At 54.3% G+C, this 19,005-nt stretch overlaps 2 protein-coding genes across 5 annotated transcripts; one reads left to right on the top strand and one right to left on the bottom strand.

Moving 5' to 3' along the window:
- Nucleotides 1–913: 913 nt before the first annotated feature.
- Nucleotides 914–13,401, bottom strand: LOC112540068 (uncharacterized). The gene is made up of 4 exons (XM_088147569.1): nt 13,258–13,401; nt 6,829–7,871; nt 2,449–3,769; nt 914–1,961 (listed from the first exon to the last, which is right to left on the bottom strand). Exons 1-3 carry the CDS (start codon nt 13,399–13,401, stop codon nt 3,625–3,627), a joined length of 1,332 nt encoding a protein of 443 aa, XP_088003695.1. The 3' UTR covers nt 914–1,961; nt 2,449–3,624.
- Nucleotides 6,329–18,786, top strand: TMEM51 (transmembrane protein 51). Of its 4 annotated transcripts, none has more exons than XM_088147667.1 (3): nt 6,329–6,483; nt 15,794–16,256; nt 17,366–18,786. In XM_088147667.1, the coding sequence occupies exons 2-3, from the start codon at nt 15,904–15,906 to the stop codon at nt 17,781–17,783; spliced, it is 771 nt and encodes a 256-aa protein (XP_088003793.1). In that variant the 5' UTR covers nt 6,329–6,483; nt 15,794–15,903; the 3' UTR covers nt 17,784–18,786. The 4 variants fall into 4 exon arrangements, with proteins under 4 accessions (XP_088003793.1, XP_088003794.1, XP_088003795.1 ...); XM_088147668.1 differs by lacking the exon at nt 6,329–6,483 and adding an exon at nt 6,839–6,951; XM_088147669.1 differs by lacking the exon at nt 6,329–6,483 and adding an exon at nt 7,258–7,382.
- The last annotated feature ends 219 nt before the right edge of the window (nt 18,787–19,005 follow it).

Below are 19,005 nucleotides of genomic sequence, written 5' to 3'. Positions count from 1 at the left end.
CAGGCTGCGGTCTCCGGCCCACCTGGAAGCACCAGGGATTCGGGAGGGGGACCTTTTGCGTGCTGACTATCGGAACTGAACCTGGGCCAACCCTTTCTTGGTGGCGCGGCGGGCAGGGCCCCTGCCACTCAGCTGCAGCAAGCGAGCCCGTCGCTCTGGCCGTCCCCGGTTTGCCCGCAGAGCACGGCTGGAGGGGAAGCCGAGTCCCTGGCTGTTTCCCGGCACGCTTGGCCAGGTGAGTCAAAGAGCAACAGAAGCCTTCCCACAACACGTTTTCCCTCTGAGGAGGGTTAGCTTAGCCCGATGTGGGAACCTGCCCCCGAGAGTCATTTGAGGCAGGGACCCTGCCTTGCAAAGCCGGTTGTCATCCTGCTGCAGAAGGTGAACCCCGTCCGGCTGGCGGAAGAGCTGTGTCCGGGGTGACGTGGTCAGAGAGCAAGAGGGAAGCTCCTTCTGCCGCAGCAGGCCCCCAGCTCGTCTCTTGCACTGCAAGTGGCGCTTTGGCCCCCGTCTTCCCAGCAGGCCCGCCTGCTTGCCCCGCCCGTTAGAAGGCGAAGGTGGGGCATGTCCTCTGAAGATGAGGAAGCCCCAGCTGGTAGTGCCCCGCTAGGTCTGGCATGGGAAACCTCCTCCCCACACCCGCCTTGTCCTCGTGTGTTCTTCTGCCTCCTGGTTTCCTGGGGGTTTTCTTCCCCTGCAGAAGGCTTCTGTTTTTCCACCTCATTCTTAGGGGCTTGAGAATTTCTTTGGGCAGCCTTCCACAGGGTCACGGGCTGTGGGAGCTGGGAGGGGCTCTGCAGCCCCCCGGTTGCAGCAGGGTTGACCCGGTCCGTGAAGAGCCCAGGAGAGGCTTCTCCCAACAGCTATGCCTGCAATTAACTTGGGGAGGTAGTTTGGGGAACCCAGAAAGAGGCCACTTCGCACAATGCAGCCAGCCATTTACGTGCAGCGTAAGCCGTGGCGGACGGCAGAGTGGGGTGGGCGAAGGCAGCGGATGGTTTGGAACTTGGTTTACGGCTAGATGAGAGAAACTCCCAGCTTCAGGACAGTCATCTCCTGCTTCTCGTGTTTCCGGTGGACCCTTCTGGCCCCAGCGAGATGCCAGAAGTGGGGCTGCAAACACCGGCCCCCAGCCCCAACTGAGTTCTGTCTCAATAGAGGTGAATATGCGTAGCTCCTATAATCAGTCACTCTTGAGCCTCCATCAGTTTTGCTCTCGCCTTTTTTCCCCCCTTCCTCTTTTCCCATCACATTTTCAGAGGGTTTTTTTTCAAGGAAAAAGGTAAATGATTTATGAACTTCAGCAGCCACTCGTGGGGCGACATCTAGTGGCTTGCGCAAGTATTGCACCAAAGTGTGTTTAAATTTCAAATTTAATCACCGCCCATCTCACTCAAGAGCGACTCCGGGCAGTTTACAGTAAAACAAGAATAAATATTAACTAAAATACAATAAAAATACATTAAAAACCATGTTTATAGATAAATGATGTCTTTTTTTCTGCATTTTTTTCTGTGGTGAAAAAAGAGTTGGGGGACTTTGGGCTAGTCTCTCCCTCCCAGCCCAACCCACCTCGCAGGGTTGTTGTCATGGGGAAAATAGGAGGTGGGAGCATTATGCACTCTGCCTTGAGTTGTGTGTGTGTGTGTGTACATATTACATCTGTATAGCTACTTGTCTCAGACAAAGCAACTCTGGGTGGTGTACAACAGTTTTTGGGTGGTGTATACAACTGCTGTATAAAATAAAGGTGGGAAATGATGAGGATGATGACGATGACGATGTCCATTCCTGGCTGTTGTCATTCAGTCCAGTGGAAAGTAACATCTGGATTGCTCTGCAGGCAGAAGAGAATTTCTTTGGGCGCAGAGGAGTGTCCCTGCAAGGCGACCCACGGGCATGTCTGAATGCCCTGTCTCTCCTGGTACCATCCTCTCCCCGGCTCCCTCCCTTCCAAGAAGCTAGAAAGAAACGTCAAAAGCAGCTTAAGTTTTTTAATAGAAACCTCTTTTGCAAGGGAAGAAAACTTTTGGGAAATGGTGAAGCAGATCTGGCCCAGTTTTAGCAAAAGCTTGGGCAGGGGGCTATCGCCCCATCATCTGGAGGGCACCGAATGGGCACTGGGGCCTTTCCCTCAGGCAGGCCCCGATTTGGGCAACAACCGCAGGGTGACCCGCGAACTGTTTACCAGAAGCGAGAGATGATGGTCGGAGGATTTGGTATACTCCATCGGCAAGTGTAGCCGGGCAGCTGGCGCTCGGCAGATGGTTTGGGTGGGAAATGCAATGCTTGTGTTTACACACACAGACCGGCTTCCACCACATGCTAGCCTATAGTTAATGGAACCATGGTTTACTGAAATTACTGCAAGCGCAGAACCAGGAACTAGCTGCGTTGGGCCGGGATCCCCCCCCACAGATACACACACACAACCAGCCGCCAACTCACCAGCCAGCTGCGTGCCTAGCAGGTGATGCCAACTCAGGCAGCACGCCGCCCGAGAGACGGGCGTCTTGATCCCTGCAGAGGAGATCTCTGGGTGCTTTGGAGGAGATCTCCCCTGGGCGCAGGGGAGAAATGGGTGCTTTGAGACTGGACGCCCCTTTCTGCCAGCTGTCTCGTTACTGGACTGGAGAGAGACAAACGAAACACTCTGCACCGGGAGGATGGCACCAGAAGGCCGCCAAGACCAGTGCCATCTCTGAGCACAGGACACGAATAACCGTCTTCAGTCACAGGAAGGCAGATTCCACCCGGATGTTCAGAAAAGTTCCTAAAAGTACAGCAAAGGCAAATTTGAGACGAAGCAGAGAGAGGCTGGACGCCCCTTCGCTGGGCGAATATTTTTCTTTTCTGTAAACCGCCCAGAGTTGTTTTTTAACGAGATGGGCGGTGACAAATTTGATATATAAATAAAAAAATAAAATAAAGTGGGTTCAAGCAAGGCTGGATGCCATTGGATAGGAAAGATCCGATTTGGATTCCCGCATGGAGCCGAGGGCCAGTCGAGAGGAACTCTCTCTACTTTAAAATCTGCAAACTCTCCTGGATTCGAGATTGCTTCCAGAATTTGTTTAGCTCCCGCCGAGCAGCCGGAGCTTCATTTCACTGCTGTGGATCAGGTTTGCTCCAATCCCTGGGAAAAAACGAAAAACAAAACCAAAGGGATATTCTAATTCTTCTGGCAGGGACTTGCTTTGGCAAAAAAAGGTTGAAAGTGAGAAGCAGGTTGAAATTTGAAGAAGCCCCCCCCCTTTTTTTTTAATGGTTCATCCTAGTCCTTAATAAGAACATCTTGAATAGACAGAGGAGGATTTGTTCCTGCGCGGCTCTGGAGTCAGCAGGAAGGCATCTGGAACAAATCACCGGCTCGGCCTGTGCATCTTCCCTGCGCCAGCGCATGGCTCCTGTGCACAGCCCCGCCTGCTCCCTCACCCCGTGGGGCCCTCTGTACATGCTGCGGCGTGGCACACGCCTTCTTGTGGCCTGAGGGGATGGGCCACGGAGCCCAGGGCAAGAGGAGAAAAGGAGACCTGTGCATCCGCTCTGACTCCTCCTCCCCTGTAGAACGGGACGGTGTTCAGGGTGTTCAGATCAAGGGGGGGAATGGGCCAGACCCTTGCCCTAGCCACCCGTGGGGCGAGGTGAATGGGCCTTCCTCTCTGCTTCCAGGTTCTGCCTTGGAGTTGGGCAAGATCTGTCTTCTGCTGCTGTCAAAGAAGTCTTTTCCCTTCCGGTCTTACTTTCTGGCAGCTTCAGAGTTCTGTGGCTGGAAGACATAAGGTGATTTATAGCGTCAAGAGGGCAGGGAGCACAATTGTTTCTTCCAGGACATTCCTGAGTGGAGAAGGGCACAGAGGAATCGGCTGCTCTTGACCTGACACTAAACACTTGTGTAGCGTTGGAGATCTTGGCTTTAAGGTGGGTGTCTCAGGGGCCAAAGACGAGAGCAGGTTCTTAAAAAAAGGAGCTGTTAAAGGATAACTGCGAACAGGGTCCAGACTGGAAAAAGACGGAAGAAAGCAGAGGAGGCCAGCGTGGCTGAATAAGAGCGTAAGGAGATCTCTGATACAAAAGGATGCATAGAAGAGGAGGAAGAAGGAAAGGGGCACGGTGAAAAGTCAAGACTTTGAGTCAGGAAAGCAAATGCTCCCAGTGAGCTGGGGCTGGTGAAGATACGCTCAAAAGAAAAGGAAATGAACGTTATCAGCCACTCGCTGGTCACAGCAGAATATAATGAGGAAACAGAAAAGAGCAGAGCTTCCTTGTTTGGTTTTGAGGAGAGTGTGTGTGTGTGTGTGTGTGTGTTTCAGTTCAGTTGTGAGAAGCCCAACTGAGTGTCAAAAGAATCCTGAGGCGTCAAGCAGCTCACCTGTGCAACCAGCGGGGCTGCCCGTGGCTGGAGGCGCTCAGGGTCTCTGGGTTGGCACAGATGCTCACACCACTTTCCCCCACGTCCAGGTAGGCAGAACTCAGAACTCCCCGGCCAGGATAGCCATTGACCGTGAGGTTTAGGAAACTCTGGCTGAATATCAACCATCTGTGCACAGAGACTTTTGTGGGAGAGGACATTTGCTCATGAACCCTCCACCAGCTCCATAAAGCATGTTTTAGAGGAGATAGATCTTTCAGGTGTATGCACCAAGGAAATTTAGCGTTGCCCTTTCTTATAGGGTCAGAGTGATTTGGCTCACACATGGCACAAGCAATCATGCAGTTTGGCTTTCTGGGTTGTGCAAACCTAGCCCTCACTTGTAGTGAGTAAATCATAGTTTCGATCTACCTCTCCACCATAAATCCAGCACACTGGTTTATTACAGTTAAAACAAGCTACGGCTCAGCGTAATGTGGGACTGACTTCTGATACAGGAGTATTAGGGGTGCTCAGAAAATGGGGGGGACTTTGTTTTGAGGTCAGAATGAAACTGACCTACTCAGAATGCCCAGTCAGAGCATGCCAAGTTGACCGTGTTCCAATGAGCAAAAAGGGAAACAAGTTGGCTGGGTGGTAGTCCAGGCTGCCACTGACCACCCAACCTACCAAAAGATTGCCAAAGGGGATGATTTTTCTATTCAAAAATAAAGGAAGAAATTTAAAGCATGGTTTTACAGCAAAACAACTAAACTGATCCCCGCATAACCAATAATCAACTGGATTTACTGTAAGACAACAACAGCACACGCACACACCCTTTACAGCTCTAGGCTTGAAAAGGCTTTGTTCTAAGGGACCTGGGCAGAGGGCACACTTTGCATTGTGAATCAGGCCTGTCTGCAGCAGCTCTCGAGAGCAGCCCACGTACAGCTTGGCAACGCTTGGCATTTTGCAAACTCTTTCCAGCGGGCAACTCTAATTAGTCCTTCAGCATTTGTCAGTGTTAACTTTCCAAAGCGCCACACGCAGCAGCACGCTGGCCAGCGTGACTCGGAAAGCAGCAGGCCAATCCCGCGGCCGCAAGCAGCGTCCTGAGTGACGTTGGAACCGCGTCGGGCATAAAGGCTCAAAACGGGCACGGCTTGCGCCTTCCGTGCCTCTGTTATGTTAGACGCCATCACCTGGTTTTCAAACTTGCTCTCTCAAGAAGAAGAAGAGGCAGCAGACTTTGGCCAAGGGGAGGGCTGGGGGCACTGGAGGCAGCCGCGGAGGCGGCTGAGGGATGACAGACAGACAGACAGACAGACAGACTCCCCCCTCCTGGGAATGAGGCTCCTTTTCCGGGCAAGCAAACTCTGGAGAAAGTGCAGCCCGGATTTCGGGGCCACGGGGGCCCTCCAGCTGCTCTGGGTCGGAGGAGCCCCCCCTTTTGCCCCCCAGCTCTGGGTCTGATGAGAACGGTGAGCCCCCGGCCCATTTAAAACGGGATCTACCCTGCCTGAGAAGAGGGGGATCTAAGCAAGCTCGGGGGCCAACAGAAAGAAAAGAGCCGGGGTCGTGCGCGGAGGGGGCGCCCGATGCGAAGCGAGCCGGCGCCCAAGCCTGCCCTAGTCCAGCTCCCCCTTCCAGCGGAGCCTCCCCTCCCGGAAAGGCAGCGAAGGCGCGGATTGAGGAGGGGGAGCCGCGCCCCGCCCCGCCCCGCCGCGCCGTTCGGCAACAGGCTTCGCGCGCAGCCCCGCCGCCTCGCGCTGAGGTAGGCTCCTGCTGTCCCGGCGCTCAGGGGTAGACTGCCGCGCGGGGCGGGAGCTCGCTCCCAGGCCGCCCGAGAGCCGGGGCGCGGCGCGGGCGGCCCTTCGCCATCCGGCTGCGCTCCGGGCCGCCGGCGCCTCGGCCGGGGCTAGGGCTGGGGCGGGGCCTCGAGGACCGGCCCAGCAGGCGTGGGGCGGGCCGGGGGCGGCGGCCGGCCGGCCTCCTCAGCCCCAGCCCTAGCTTCAGCCGGAGCCCGAGCCGAGCCGAGCCGAGGCCGGGGCCGGGCGGCCGCGGGAGAGCCGGAGCGGGAGGCGGCGCGGCCATGCGCGGGCGCCGCCGGAGGAGAGCCCAGCGCGGAGGTGAGCCAGGCCGGCGCCCCTCCCTGCCCTCTGCCCTCAGCGCGCGGCTGCCCGGCTGGCGCCCCGCGGCGCTTCCCAGGCGGGCAGGCAGGCGAGGCGAGCGCGCGGGGCGCCTCTCCCGCTGCCGCCGCCGCCGCCGCCGCCCGCCTCGGCCCCGGTCCGGGACGCACGCGCCCCGCCGCGCGGGAGACCCTCGAGCCGCGGTGCCCGCGGGGCGGGTGAGCCTCGCGGGCAGCCTTCGGCCGCCGCCCCCTCCGCGGGCGCGGGCGCACTTCCGGGCGGGCGGCGGGCGAGGACTTTGTCCGGGCGCAGGGCGCGCTGGACCTCGGCCTCCCGCTCGCTCACCTCGGGGGCAGGCGGCGATCCGCCGTGGAGCCGGAGCCGCGGCGCCCCTGCCCGCTGGGCGCCCCGCGAGGTTCGGCGAGGCGGCGGACGGAGCGGCCCTCCTCTGCGGCGCCGGGCCGCCAGGTGCGGAGACAGGCGGCCGCGGGCGAGTCCCGGCGCGCCCCGAGCCGGCGGCTGCTTGTCGGGGTCCCGCTCTTCCGCGGCGTTTCTGCCTCGGGGCGGAGCGCAGCCCGCCGTTCCCCCGCCGGCCCGCCCCGGAGCCCCGCCAGGTGGGCTCGGAGCGGCTTAGCGGCCCCCGGCCTCCTTCCTCCCGGGGTGCCGCTTCCGAGGATCGGGGCCCGGGGGGGCGCCTCTGCAGCGGCGGGGCCGAGGCCTGGGCAGGGGCCTCCTGGGGCCGGTCCCGCGGAGCGCGGAGAGGAAGCTTCGCGCGCCTGAGCCCGCTGCTTCTCCGGGGCTCGCGTCGTGCTCCGCAGGGGAGTTCTGCTTCGCAACCCTGCCGAGGATCGCGTCGTGCCACACTGAGACTGGCTTGGGGGCCCTTTTGCCCTGCCTCGGTGGGTGCAGCGGAAGAGGGTCGCCCGATTCCCAAGGAGAAGTGGGGGGGGGCTTCCTGCACTGCGTGGGGGAGCGCTGTGCTTCCGTGGACCGCTCCCCTCAGCAGCGGCCCCTCGGCTTCCCTGGGGCCTCCTAGCCCCGGAGGCCTGCGGAGGGATCTCCTGGTGGGGCCCCCTCCAGCCGCAGCCGGGGAGGGCATTGCGAAAGTCCGGGAAAGCTAGGGAAGGTCTGCGCGGGGCGGGCGGCTCCGGCCCGGCGGGCACACGACACGGGCCCCTCTGGCGCGCTGGCAGCTGCTCCCGACGGTCCCCGCCGAAGCCGGAGCGGCGCCTCGCAGGGTCCCCCTCTGAAGCAGGAGCGCTGGCCTCCGAGTGGAAAAACCCGTTTGCTCTCCGAGGTTGGACTTTAACCAGACCCTGCCAGGGCTCGCCTCTCCTTCCCTGCGCGATTAAAAAAAACACAGTTTTGATGTTGTCACAGCTGCTGACCTTTTGACAAAAAGGAAGTCAGAAAGAAAAATGGGAAGTCGGGAATCGTTTTGAACTAGCCCAGCACCAGCCTCTTTCTTTTTCCTAATATTCACTTTTAGTTGTGTTTTGGTTTGTTGGTTCGCAAGTGTGAATTTTGTTGTTAGCGTGTGTTAGGTGCGTGCGTGTCGGTGCATGCGTCTTGCTGGAAAGGTAGATTTACAGATCCAGTTAGTAAGAATAACACATTTCAGCCACTCCCTTGCAAACATCTGAAAGGAAGCTTAGCTCAACTCTGTGTTCAAAAACAAGTGTTTTGGGGGAGACTGTAATGAAAAGCAAGGAATCATGGTTTATCAGTACTAACTCAGTACTTACGCTTAGGGTAGCCTATCCAGATGCAGCCTGGCCATCTGGCTGGGGCAAAGGGTCCCATCAAAACCCGTCTTCAAAGGAAGAAGCTTAGATGACTCAAGCAAGTGAGACTGGCTACGTGCTGCAGTTAGATGCAGAGAAATGTTCCTTTCTGAACCCAGAAGGATAGTAACTCAGACTTGGGGCAAAACTCATCTGATTTTTCACATGCAGGACTGGTTTAGATGCCAATCTAAGAAATAATTTGTTTAACTATAATTGATTGGATAAACCACAGGTGGCTTTGTACAAGTGCCTTAAATTCAAACCGACCACATTATGACTTAGTGCGTTCTAGGAAGCCAGCTCATGACTGTTTATAGGACAGTGTATGAATTTAGCCCATGCCATGGTCTGCTGAACTGTGGTTTAGGGAATAAACCACAGTGATTAGGTACATATAATGACTCACGCTATAAACCAGCAGAAAATGCTGTTTTTCTGACTTTTTTCCCCTGGGCCTGCACATCTGTAAGTTGGCAAATCTGTCCAATTTGTTTGGTGTTATATTCTATCTTATTGCCTAAAATTATGTATTTTAGGCAATCGAGAAGGTGACCTTAATTTTCTTGCATGGCTGATCTCACTAAGGCGCCCTGAGCTCGTGGGCCTCAGCTTTTTTTTATCACTAAAATCTTTTTCTTCCTTTTCTCCCCCTCCTGTACCGTTTGTTCTGTTTTAGTATCTTTTTTTTCCCCTTTCCTGAATAACAGAAGGTGAGTTCAGCAACCCTGGACAATTGACACCCTTTCTCATTTTTATTTCTGTGCAGCCTAATGAGGGTTGTGTGGCAGCTTTGATGGGAATACAGCATTTACAAAATAATAATTATAATAATAACACAGGACTGTCAGGATAAGGTGAGCTTGTCCAGAAGCTCCATGGGGATTTCACGCTGCAGTCTCCAAGGACCAGAAATAAAAGGCAATAACTGGTGGCCTTTTTTGAAAGTGGGGTGAAGCAGCCTTCGCCCAACACTGCACCCTCGTTACAGATTGGGACTACAGATCCCAGAATTTCAAAGCTGTCCAGGGTTTCCTGTAACATTGAGGAGTTCTAGGACTTGTGATCCAAGACAGAAAGGCTCTTCCGAATTGCAAGCAAAGAAAATGTGGAGGAGACGGGAAGATTTAATGTGTCTAGTTGGCTCCTGACATTCAGAGTTGCATTCCATCAAACTCAATTGAACTCATCCTATCTATTTCAGTAGATGGACTCAAAATAGGTGATTGATCGATTGATTATGTGCTACGAAGTCGTTTTTGACTCCTAGCAAGCACGTAGATAGATTTTCTCCATGATGATCTATTTAACCTGGTCTCTCCGATCTCTAAAAATATAGGCAAAACTCAGAGGAATAGAGAGGGCTGCAATTGTGTCCCATGTTAGAATATTTCTTCCGAATGATAAAGCCAAAAAACGATTGGATACTGATTTCCCCACTCTTCCATTCTGCTTTATTCTCCTTCAGAATCAAAGGGTTCTGTGTGTGATTATCTTGCTGATTGCTCTATATATTGGTTTAAAAGCAGGTGGTTGAAAAGTCAGTCCCTCTTTAGCGCACGTCCAATGTTCTGCAAAAGAGCTTTTGAATGCATCATACGACTTATCCGGGAGACGGTTATTCGCACCAGGATAATCTGGGCCCACGCATTCTTTGCCATTGAATGACCTTTGCAGGAAACAATGTATGGGGCGGAGAGCGGTTTCCTTTGTGCCATACTGAGCAAAGGGACCCCCAAATAGACAGAATGTTTCAGCTGAGACTCTGCAGAATCATTTTCTTCCCAGCAAGGAGACTCTCTGTTTCCACGGGTGTTGGGGAATTTCTCCTTCTAGTACTCGTGAGCTGATTTCATGGGAGGCCTGCACAATCCAGATTCGAAAGGGAAAAGGTGTGATTCAGAGGGTCTGCGGTTTGGCCGGTGGGCGCTGTCACCACTGCCTTGAATTTCCTGGAGAGGTGCCTTCTTTCCCAGAATGGCCAACGAGGGCGACGTGCGCGTCCCTGTGTGCTAACCGGATCGTTACCCAGCCCGCTTTCATCCTTCCGAGGCGTTGGAGAGTCTGGGTGACTCGCAGACCGGCTGGGGATGGACGGAGAGAAGCAGGGCCAGGAAAAAGCGGCTTCACCCACAGGCCAGCTGTTCCCCCGGGCATCTCATTCTTTTTTTATTCATCGGAAATAGTTTTGAAAAATGATTTCCTTTGGAGGAAAGTGGTGGGGGTGGGCAGGACAGCGGGGCTTTTCCGCAAAATCTAGTCAGAGCGAATGACAAAGCCTTTCGTCCCTTCCTTGCGACATCTTGCAGTAAGCCTGTCTTGGTACAACTCGGCAGAGGTGTGTCATTTCCTCTTGCGTCCGTGGCTCGTGGTCTGCCTGGCCCTCAGCTCCGGCGGGGCCTGATCCGGATGCCTTTGGGTGCCCGATGAAAAGCCGTCCGCTTGGCCAAATCATTATTCCTGTGCTCCTCATGGGCATCGTGGCCGCTGGTCTGTTTTGGGCACACGGCGATGCCCGTGTTCTGTGTTTTGGCCTTCAGCTGGGTTAGGGTCCACGGTTGCCTTAGGAGGGAGCTTAAAAGCTTGGAAGACAGGAGGCCAGTCCGGCCATCCGCCTTTCCTTCTGACCCTCGCGGCAGCCGTGCAGTGGACTCCCTGCGCGAGAGGGTACAGTGGCCGGGGTGCATGAATGGAGAGTTTGCACCCAGATCGCGCTAGGATTAGTCTAAGGCTTTCCCCAGAGGAAGGGGGCCTTCTGCGGCGCTCTGGGTGTTGCTAAGCTGTGAGGTTCAGCCGGGGCCTCCTTGTGTCCCACTCCAGATGTTGCGAGGCGCTTTCTAAAAGACACTGCTTTAATACCAGTCAGCTTAGCTCCAGTTTATCCTTGGCCCACTCATTTTATGGAAATGTATGTCGATTAGGCCTAAGCCCGCGTCATGCTGATGCAAACAAAGGTGGAGTTTTGCCTCTCTAAAAACCGGTCCTGCTGTTATGACTGTGTGTGCCTGCAGAATATGTGCGTTGAAGTAATTTTATAGATTTTGGGTTTCCTCTTCCGGAAGTGTGTTGTCCTGCAACGTTGCTACGTCCCTGGTCAGGTCTGGCAGTTTAATTAGAGTTGTGCTGATTTATTTCCCAGGCACTGTCTCAAAAGGAAAATACTTTGGTGTCCGATACAGCTCTTTAGGTCGGTCAGAATCACTAGTATGTTTTTTCTTGAACAACTCGTTCAAAATAATCCGTGCTCCTGAGTCATTGGACCCCAGAATGCTTACAGTATCCCGTCTGGAATTTGTTTAACTGCAGCATCTTAACCGCTGGCAGCCCCATTATTTTCTGGATCTTGTTCTTGAAGGAGCATATAGGGTGGCACCCAGGAGCTCCTACGGATCAGCTATCAGATCCATGTCTGATTGTTGCACAGAACACCCTTCAGAGATCTTTCTGTTCACCGTAAGCATGCCGGTGTGGGTGCTGAGAGCTGTCTGGAGGAGGGAACAGGTAGGAAATCTGATCTGCAGTTATCTGGAGAAACTCTATGACAGCCAAGCTCTTAAATTTTCGGGCAGATTTCCACACTGAGGAAGACTGGAAACATGATCCCCTGAGGGATCTCCTGAGGGGGGATCAATCTGCCACTAGGCTGAAAGATCATTCCTGCTTTTTCTAGCCTCAGACCTTGTAGGAATGGTTTTGTTGGTGGAAAAATCCCAGTGGCGTTTTTGTAGAAGGCACCTTTCAGCCTGGTGTATAGGCCAAGAACCCTGAAAAGGAAGGGCGTGGGGCTTTTGGAGTTGCCTGCCCGCAGCTGGCGTGAGTGAAGTTTTAACTGGTGTTAAACAGTGCAAATCTGGTGCTGGGTTAAGAGGACTTCATTCTCAAGTAAAACGTGTGGGACTGTAAATATAATCTGGAGCCACCCCGTTACAGACATTCAGACCTTGGGGGTGCAAGCAAACACCCACAGTCCTTCCACAGATGGTACAGTAATGGCCAGCGTGTACCGCTTCGGAAACACGGCCAGTGTGCGTTTCGTGCTTGTAAATGCCTGCTCCCCTATGGCAATCCTCCAGGCAACCAGTCAGCCTGGAACAGGGGTTGCTCTTTTTAAAATTTTATGTATCTCCTTCCTCTGAGGAGTTCATCCCAGTTTTATCTATGCTGGAGAGCTGGGTCCGGGTCTTCCTGGACCCAGAGCTGGGGGAAAGGCCTTCAGATCCATTTCCCTGCATTACTGGTGGATGAGGCCCCAAAGCTTTCTGTGTGTTCAAATTATATTAAGACTGCTTTGATGGGGTATGCCAGTTTTCTTGCATTTCCTGCCTCAAAACGGTGAAAACTTGCAACTGAGTTTTACAGGGACTAAGAAGGGGCCCAGGGTAGGTCGGCTTCCAAAACCAAATCAGCTGGGCCAGACTGGCGAGTCGAGGTGCTCGGATTTTCCCAGTGCTCGGTTCTAACCCTTCTCGGTCTTCCCCTTCCCTCTTTTTTTCACAACTGCTTTTGTTTTCAGAAGGCCTGGCTCTGATTTCCTCCTGCCCACATCATTTTCCTTCCACGCACAAATTGTGCAATTGACAGGAATCCAAGCTCTTGAATGTGGCTTCGGGCACTTTGCTAGCACGGAATTGCTGTTTTATTCCCCTGCAAAGGAAACCCCATACGAGAGAAGCAGAAACGCAGACGGCCCCCCTGTTTCTCATGGGGGGGGGGTGCCTTGTCCAGGCCAGAGGTGTGCCCTTTTCTGGCGTTGCCCTTTTCACCCCGCTTGGCTTTCTATTTTGGAAATGTTCCTGCCGTCCATCTGGCAGCGCTCGGCTCCATTTTGTGCGTGGATGTGGTTCTGTGTCCTCATTTTGCAACGTTGGCTTTTCCTCCTCTTGGAACTTCTGCAAATCTGGAGATCCCGTGGAATCTGCCAGTCTTCCATCTTTCCTTTCCTTCCCCGGAAGGCCGGAGAACAAGGGCAGAAGGGGAGTGCTGGAATTACCGGAAGAAAGCGGTCAAGGGGGCTTATGGGAGGCCCACTCCTCGCTGGCGCCAGCTGTTCCTGGTCACTCCCGTTCAGCCAGGTGGCAACAGGGGCCGTGCCTCCCCAGAAGGCATCTGTTTGCCTCTTGGCAGGGGTGCCCATTCCTCTGGGCGCTTTCTGTCAAACGGGCAGGGCTGCAGGTGTGTTTCCGAGAAATGGCACAGAGTGGAAGCCCTGAGGCTGGGGCAGGTGAGCCGTCTGGCAGCCGTGCTGGGTGGCGGATCTTGGCGGGTGACTGAGGGGAGGGAACCCATGTCTGACCCTGGGCTCAGAGGGAGCCACCCTGCCTGCTCCCCCCTCGCTCCTCTGTCGGGTTTCGTTCAGCCTCAGAAGCAACCAGGGGAACGCCAGCCGGGGGCTGAGTGCAGAGACAAGCCAGCTTTTGTCCAGCACGGGTGGCAGCACCCCGCCGACCCTGGCTGATCCCAGAAAGCAAGCTGGGTCGGATGGGAGACCACCAGGAAATAAAAAAACTCCCTTAAGAAGGCAAGCTGCTTCGGTACGGTTGCCAAGATGACTGCATCTTCCATCAGGAGTGAGGAAGACTTTTATTTCTTAAGTTTAGCGTATTGCAAACCAAGCTCTGTCCCCTTTTCTCCAGCTGCACAGCTGGGAGCATTTACAGTGAATTAACTGCAGTGCGTTCTATCATCTGGAAGAAGAAAGTGGTTAGTGTTAACAATGATTAACTTTACATGAGCCAGCCTGGTGGTTCCTGAAATGGAAAGAAAGAATGGCATTTAGTTCTTCTGTCGAATCTGGTCTGCACTTTTCTGCTGGGCTTGCGTCGACATATTACTGTAATTTTTTTTTTTTTAGCGCGTGCTAAGCCTTCCCTAGCGTGTACGGTTTTGCATCTAGTGGGATTTGCTAAAATTGGGTCTGGGGCTGTATTTTAATCGTGTCATTATTTCTCGAGTGCAGCTACTCTACAATAGCTGTCGTCTAAAGCAGAGTTTGCCAAACGTGGGTTGGTGTACCCGAATGTTTGGCAAAGTGTTATTCCATGGGGTTGGGGATAAATCTAGTGGTGGGTGTCCTTGCACCCCCTTTCTCTTTTCCCAAAGCAGCAGAAAAGGGAAAAATAGCTCTAAATTCATCGCATTTTGGCTCAGAGGCTCTAAAATGGTGTTTCTCAACCTTGGCAACTTTAAGATGTTGGACTCCCCAAGCTGGCTGGGGAATTCTGGGAATTGGAGTCCAACATCTTAAAGTTGCCAAGGTTGAGAAGCACTCCTCTAAAAGGATGGCAGATTTCAAGATCCCCTAAGTGGGAAACAAAGCTGCTCACCCCCCATCTAGTCCAGTGCTAGGGAAGAGAAAGAAGATCTTCAGAGCAGAGAGAGCCCTGCTGGAAGCGTTAATGGCTCTCTTCTTACTTTCCAGCTTGGTTCCGGATGGAGCCATTAAATCCAGCCGCCTGCAGCTGATCTGAGCGGCCACTTCGTCCTGTTTGTTTGCAAAACCTGATGGGTTGCTCCTTTTTCAGGCAGGGCACGGCTCCGTTCCGCTTCCTCCAACCCGATCATCTGCACTTTGGCGGGTGGGGAGTATATATTTTTTAACATTATATTTAATGATGCTTCTTTCTCTCCTCTCTGCTTTTGAGAGTCCCCAGAAATATAGGCAGAGGCCCCATAACCCCCACCCATTTTGCAGCGGGGTTGTGTGTGTGTATTTGGCGAGGGCCCCTCTGATGGGTGTGCGTGTGTGTGTGTCTGGGTTGAATCCTTCACTTACGTTAGGCAAAGGAGTAAAAATATTTGGGAAGTCAGTCCCTGGTAGTTTACTCCATCGGTTAGTTTTTCAAAGCTGTCCCTTAACTCGGGTTATCCCAAGCAACTGATCTCCAGCTGCGTTGGACTGCAGTTCCCATCCTCCGTAACGATGGGAACCGTCATCCAAGACACCCGGGGGGACAAATTGGAGAAAAAGTGACACTCAAGTTCCTTTGAGCCAAACTCCTGCTTGTGACTGCTTGTGCCACGCAGTGTTTTTGGTGGCAACGACGAAGCCACCAACAGTGCCTACTTCCAGGCTGTTTTTCCATTTCCTTGGGATTTCCTAGTGGTCTCCTATCCAGCTACTAAGCCAGACACACACACACCCTGCCTTTTTCCAAGGCCAGGCAGGTCATCCAGGTTCTGCCATTTGCTAAGTCATGAATGAAAGAAATCTGCAAAGATTAAGGAAGCTTTCCTGACTCTCCCCTCCCAAGAGCAGAATTAGGAATTGTGATGATTTCCAGGACCAGTATTGCAAAAAGGAGGAATCCTTTGTAATTTGGGACAACTGAGTTCCAAACAATGGGGGGGGTTTCTGCAGAGAAGTGACTCATATAACCAGAAGGACTGAGATCATTTATTTCTCCAAATGTTAGTTCTTCCACATCAACGGGCCAAATTTTAATTTCTGTAGAAATTTCCTTCTGCACCCCTTGTCTCCCCTAGAATATTCTTCATCTGAATTTGACCCAGATCCCTTCTCTCTCCAGATCCCCTTTTCCTACTCGGATCTTCTGAGCAAACCCAGCCCGGGGCCTTCAACAGCGGAGGAGGAAGGGATCCACTAGATCTCCCCTGAGAGGTCCGGAGGGCATCGAGGATGGCGCAGTCCAGGTCCAACGGCTCCCACTACGCCCTGACGGCTATTGGGCTGGGAATGCTGGTCCTCGGAGTCATCATGGCCGTCTGGAACCTGGTCCCCGGCTTCGGCCTCAGCGCCAAACTTCACCCGGCCAGCAGCCTCCCCCACAACGAGACAGAGATCCACCAGGGACCCTTGCACAGGAACAAGACCTTCTCAGTGGCCTACGTGTTGGTCGGAGCCGGGATCCTGCTGCTCCTCTTCTCGATTTGCCTGACCGTCCGGGACAGAAGGAAGCAGAGGCACCGCGAAGACGACGTCGTCCGGATACGCCCGCAGTCCTCGGTCGAGCGGCCTCCCCCGGAAGACAGGTGAGCAGGGGCGGTGAAGGAGGGAGGGCCTGAGCCCCGCAACTGCCAGCGCACTTGGCTGCTCCCTGGAGTTTCTCTTAAACCCCAGTTCCTGGTGCGCACGTAACGGCCAGCCACGAACATAACGGGCGTAACAAAGTTAAAACCATGCTGGCAAGTCCAAGAAACTTGCCCAGGAAAGTCCAAGTCCAGCATTTCCTCGCCCTGCGCGGTCGTAGCATAGCGCCTGGTGCGTAGCAACCTCCTTGAGCCCTTGCGTGGATCTCCTGTTGCAGGCCCCGGCCTGCTCTGGGACCCAGATAAGCGTAGCACTGGGGTTCAGTTCAGCCTTCGCTGTGAGTGGCTTGAAACGTGATTTGCGATGCCGAGATAGGTAGACCGAGGGCTTCTTCGGGGGCTGCGGTTTGCTTAATCGTGGGGCCAGGTTCAGCCAACCTCAGCCAGCCTTCCCCGGCCGGGCCCTGCCCTTCGAGCTGTGGCTTCGGGCCCCGGGTGAGATCCTTTGGATCCAAGAAGCAGAGCCACACCGAGCTGCAAGCTGTGGTCTATAGCCCGAACCCCAGTAGCTCCCCAGACAAGCCCCTTAACGTCTGAGTGTGTGGACAGTGATTCCCCCGTTGCCTCAAGCCATCGCTTTAAAACATGGTTGGTAGAACAAGCCACAGCTTCTTGGCTTAGTGGTATCAGTTCCCGTTTACGGACTCCTCCGGCCACACTCCCGTGCTCTGCCGGGCCAAAACTGAACAAACCCACATTAAGCCTTAACCCAAATGTGGGCATGGCCTGTTTTCACGGCCCGGAGAGGGGAGGGAGACCCGGGGCTGCGACGTGCAAGGAAATTGCCCTTGATTATCTGCTCTTTGCGTTCGGGGGGTGGGGGGCGGGAGCCACCCTTGTGCAACGGTGTGGCAAGTGAGATCCAAGCGTTAATTGTAACAGTCTCTCCATCGATCGCTTGATTGTTGCTACTTTTAACCTTGGCTTTTGATGTCGTTCGTGCATTTGTTCCCAGCCTTAAAAGCATTTTAAAAGAGGGGGGGTTAGAAATGACTGAAAGAGAGACACCCAGATCTGAGGGCTGCAGTCACATGTCCCAATCCTGCCCGCAGCCAAGAAGAGGACGCAGAGAGCCTCTCGCACTACTACGTGCCCAGCTACGAGGAGGTGGTCAACGGGGTCTACCCGGGCGGCAGGCTGGAGACCGAGCATGGGGCCCGCATCAGCGTCTCTCTTCCCTCCTACGAATCTCTCACCGGCCTGGATGAAAACCTCCCCACCAGACCGGCCGCCGCAACAGGAGCGGCCCCGGGGCCCGGCGGGGAGCGTCCTCCTGCCAGGCAGAGCTCCCGACTGAGCAAACGGCTGAAGCCCTTGAAAGTGCGGCGGATCAAGTCTGAGAAGCTGCACCTGAAGAACCTCCAGCTCGGGGGACCCCCTCCCGGCCCGGTCACGATCGAGCCGCTGACACCCCCTCCGCAGTACGACGAGATCCCCCACAAACTTCCAGATCCCCAGGAGGAGCCGTGAAGCCGCTCGAGGGACACCTTGCAGAAAACACTAGGAAGCACTTAGTTTCTGGGGGGGGGGGGGGTCCAGTTGCACGCTTTCACACCGAGCCGGAAGACCACCTCCCGCCCCCGCCAGTCAGCAGGACCTGGTTTCCCAGTGGGGCTGGGAACAGCTCTGAAAGGGTGGATGTGCCCCCGAGCACCCTCATTTCACAGAACGCTTCGGTGGTCTTTTTCCTAAGAATTATCACTACCGTTCGTGATGCCGGGGGAAACCTGGCCAGTCCAGGGTTCTGGAAATACCCTTTTTTTTCCTCCAAGGGACCCTCCCCATTTAACTCGGCCCCAATGCCCATTTCTCCAACTTGGTGGATGCAAAATTTGGGAAGGTTGCCAAATCCCGTCGCTTGAAACTCAGATCCATGTCGGGGGAGTCGCGTTCAATACCGTCTTAGCAATATGAACCTTTTTTGGTATGGTGTGTTTGTGCGTGTGTGTGTGTGTGTGTGTATATATATATATATATATATATATGTATTTTTTCTAAATTATGGCATTTTTATATATCTTCCCACCCTCCAAACTAGCACTCCAGTTTGGCTTGCCTGCCACGCTGATTTTTAATTTTTTGTGGCAAGTTCCCATTTGATGGGAAGTGGGTTTCGGACCCTGCCTCGTTTTTCAGCAGACGTGGATTTTAGGCGACGTGAAGAAAACGCAGGCGCCTTACGGCCTGGTCCGCCGCACAGAAATAAAACATTGCAGCGGCCAAAGAAAGAACTTCTGAAATCCCCCGGATGCCGCCGACACTGAACATTGGGACCTTTTGCAAGCCCTGAGAATGTATACATTTGGGGAGGGGGCTCCTTGGACCGCCTGCCCCCGTTCCTCTCTGGTTTTGCAGCTGCTGAACTTAAAATGTGAAACTTATTTTTCCAAGGGGATGTAACCTTTTTAAGTTGGAATGGGGGAGCGATGAGACAAAGACCTTTTTTAAAAAGAGAATAAACGGGTGAGATTGAGCTGCTCCCTTGCTTTAATCAGGCGGCTGTTGCACCCTCCTCTTCCAGGTGCAGTGGGGTCTCTGGAGGGCTGCATTTTGCCCCCCACGCTGCTCCCGGGACTGCTGGTTTCGTTTCGAGGGGGCTGGAGGAGGATGGGGTCCCTTGGGGGTCGCCCTTGGGGGACCCGATCCAGCAACCCCAACCGGGGAAGGCGTGGGGTCCAGCTCTCTCCCTGGG

The sequence above is a fragment of the Python bivittatus genome, unplaced genomic scaffold (assembly GCF_059951505.1).
Source record: "Python bivittatus isolate LINGU-HERP-01145 unplaced genomic scaffold, Pbiv_v1 ctg000510_np1212, whole genome shotgun sequence".
Taxonomy (NCBI): Eukaryota; Metazoa; Chordata; class Lepidosauria; order Squamata; family Pythonidae; genus Python; species Python bivittatus.
The sequence above is the reverse complement of the archived record's forward strand: the minus strand, read 5'-3'. Positions and strand labels throughout refer to the sequence as shown.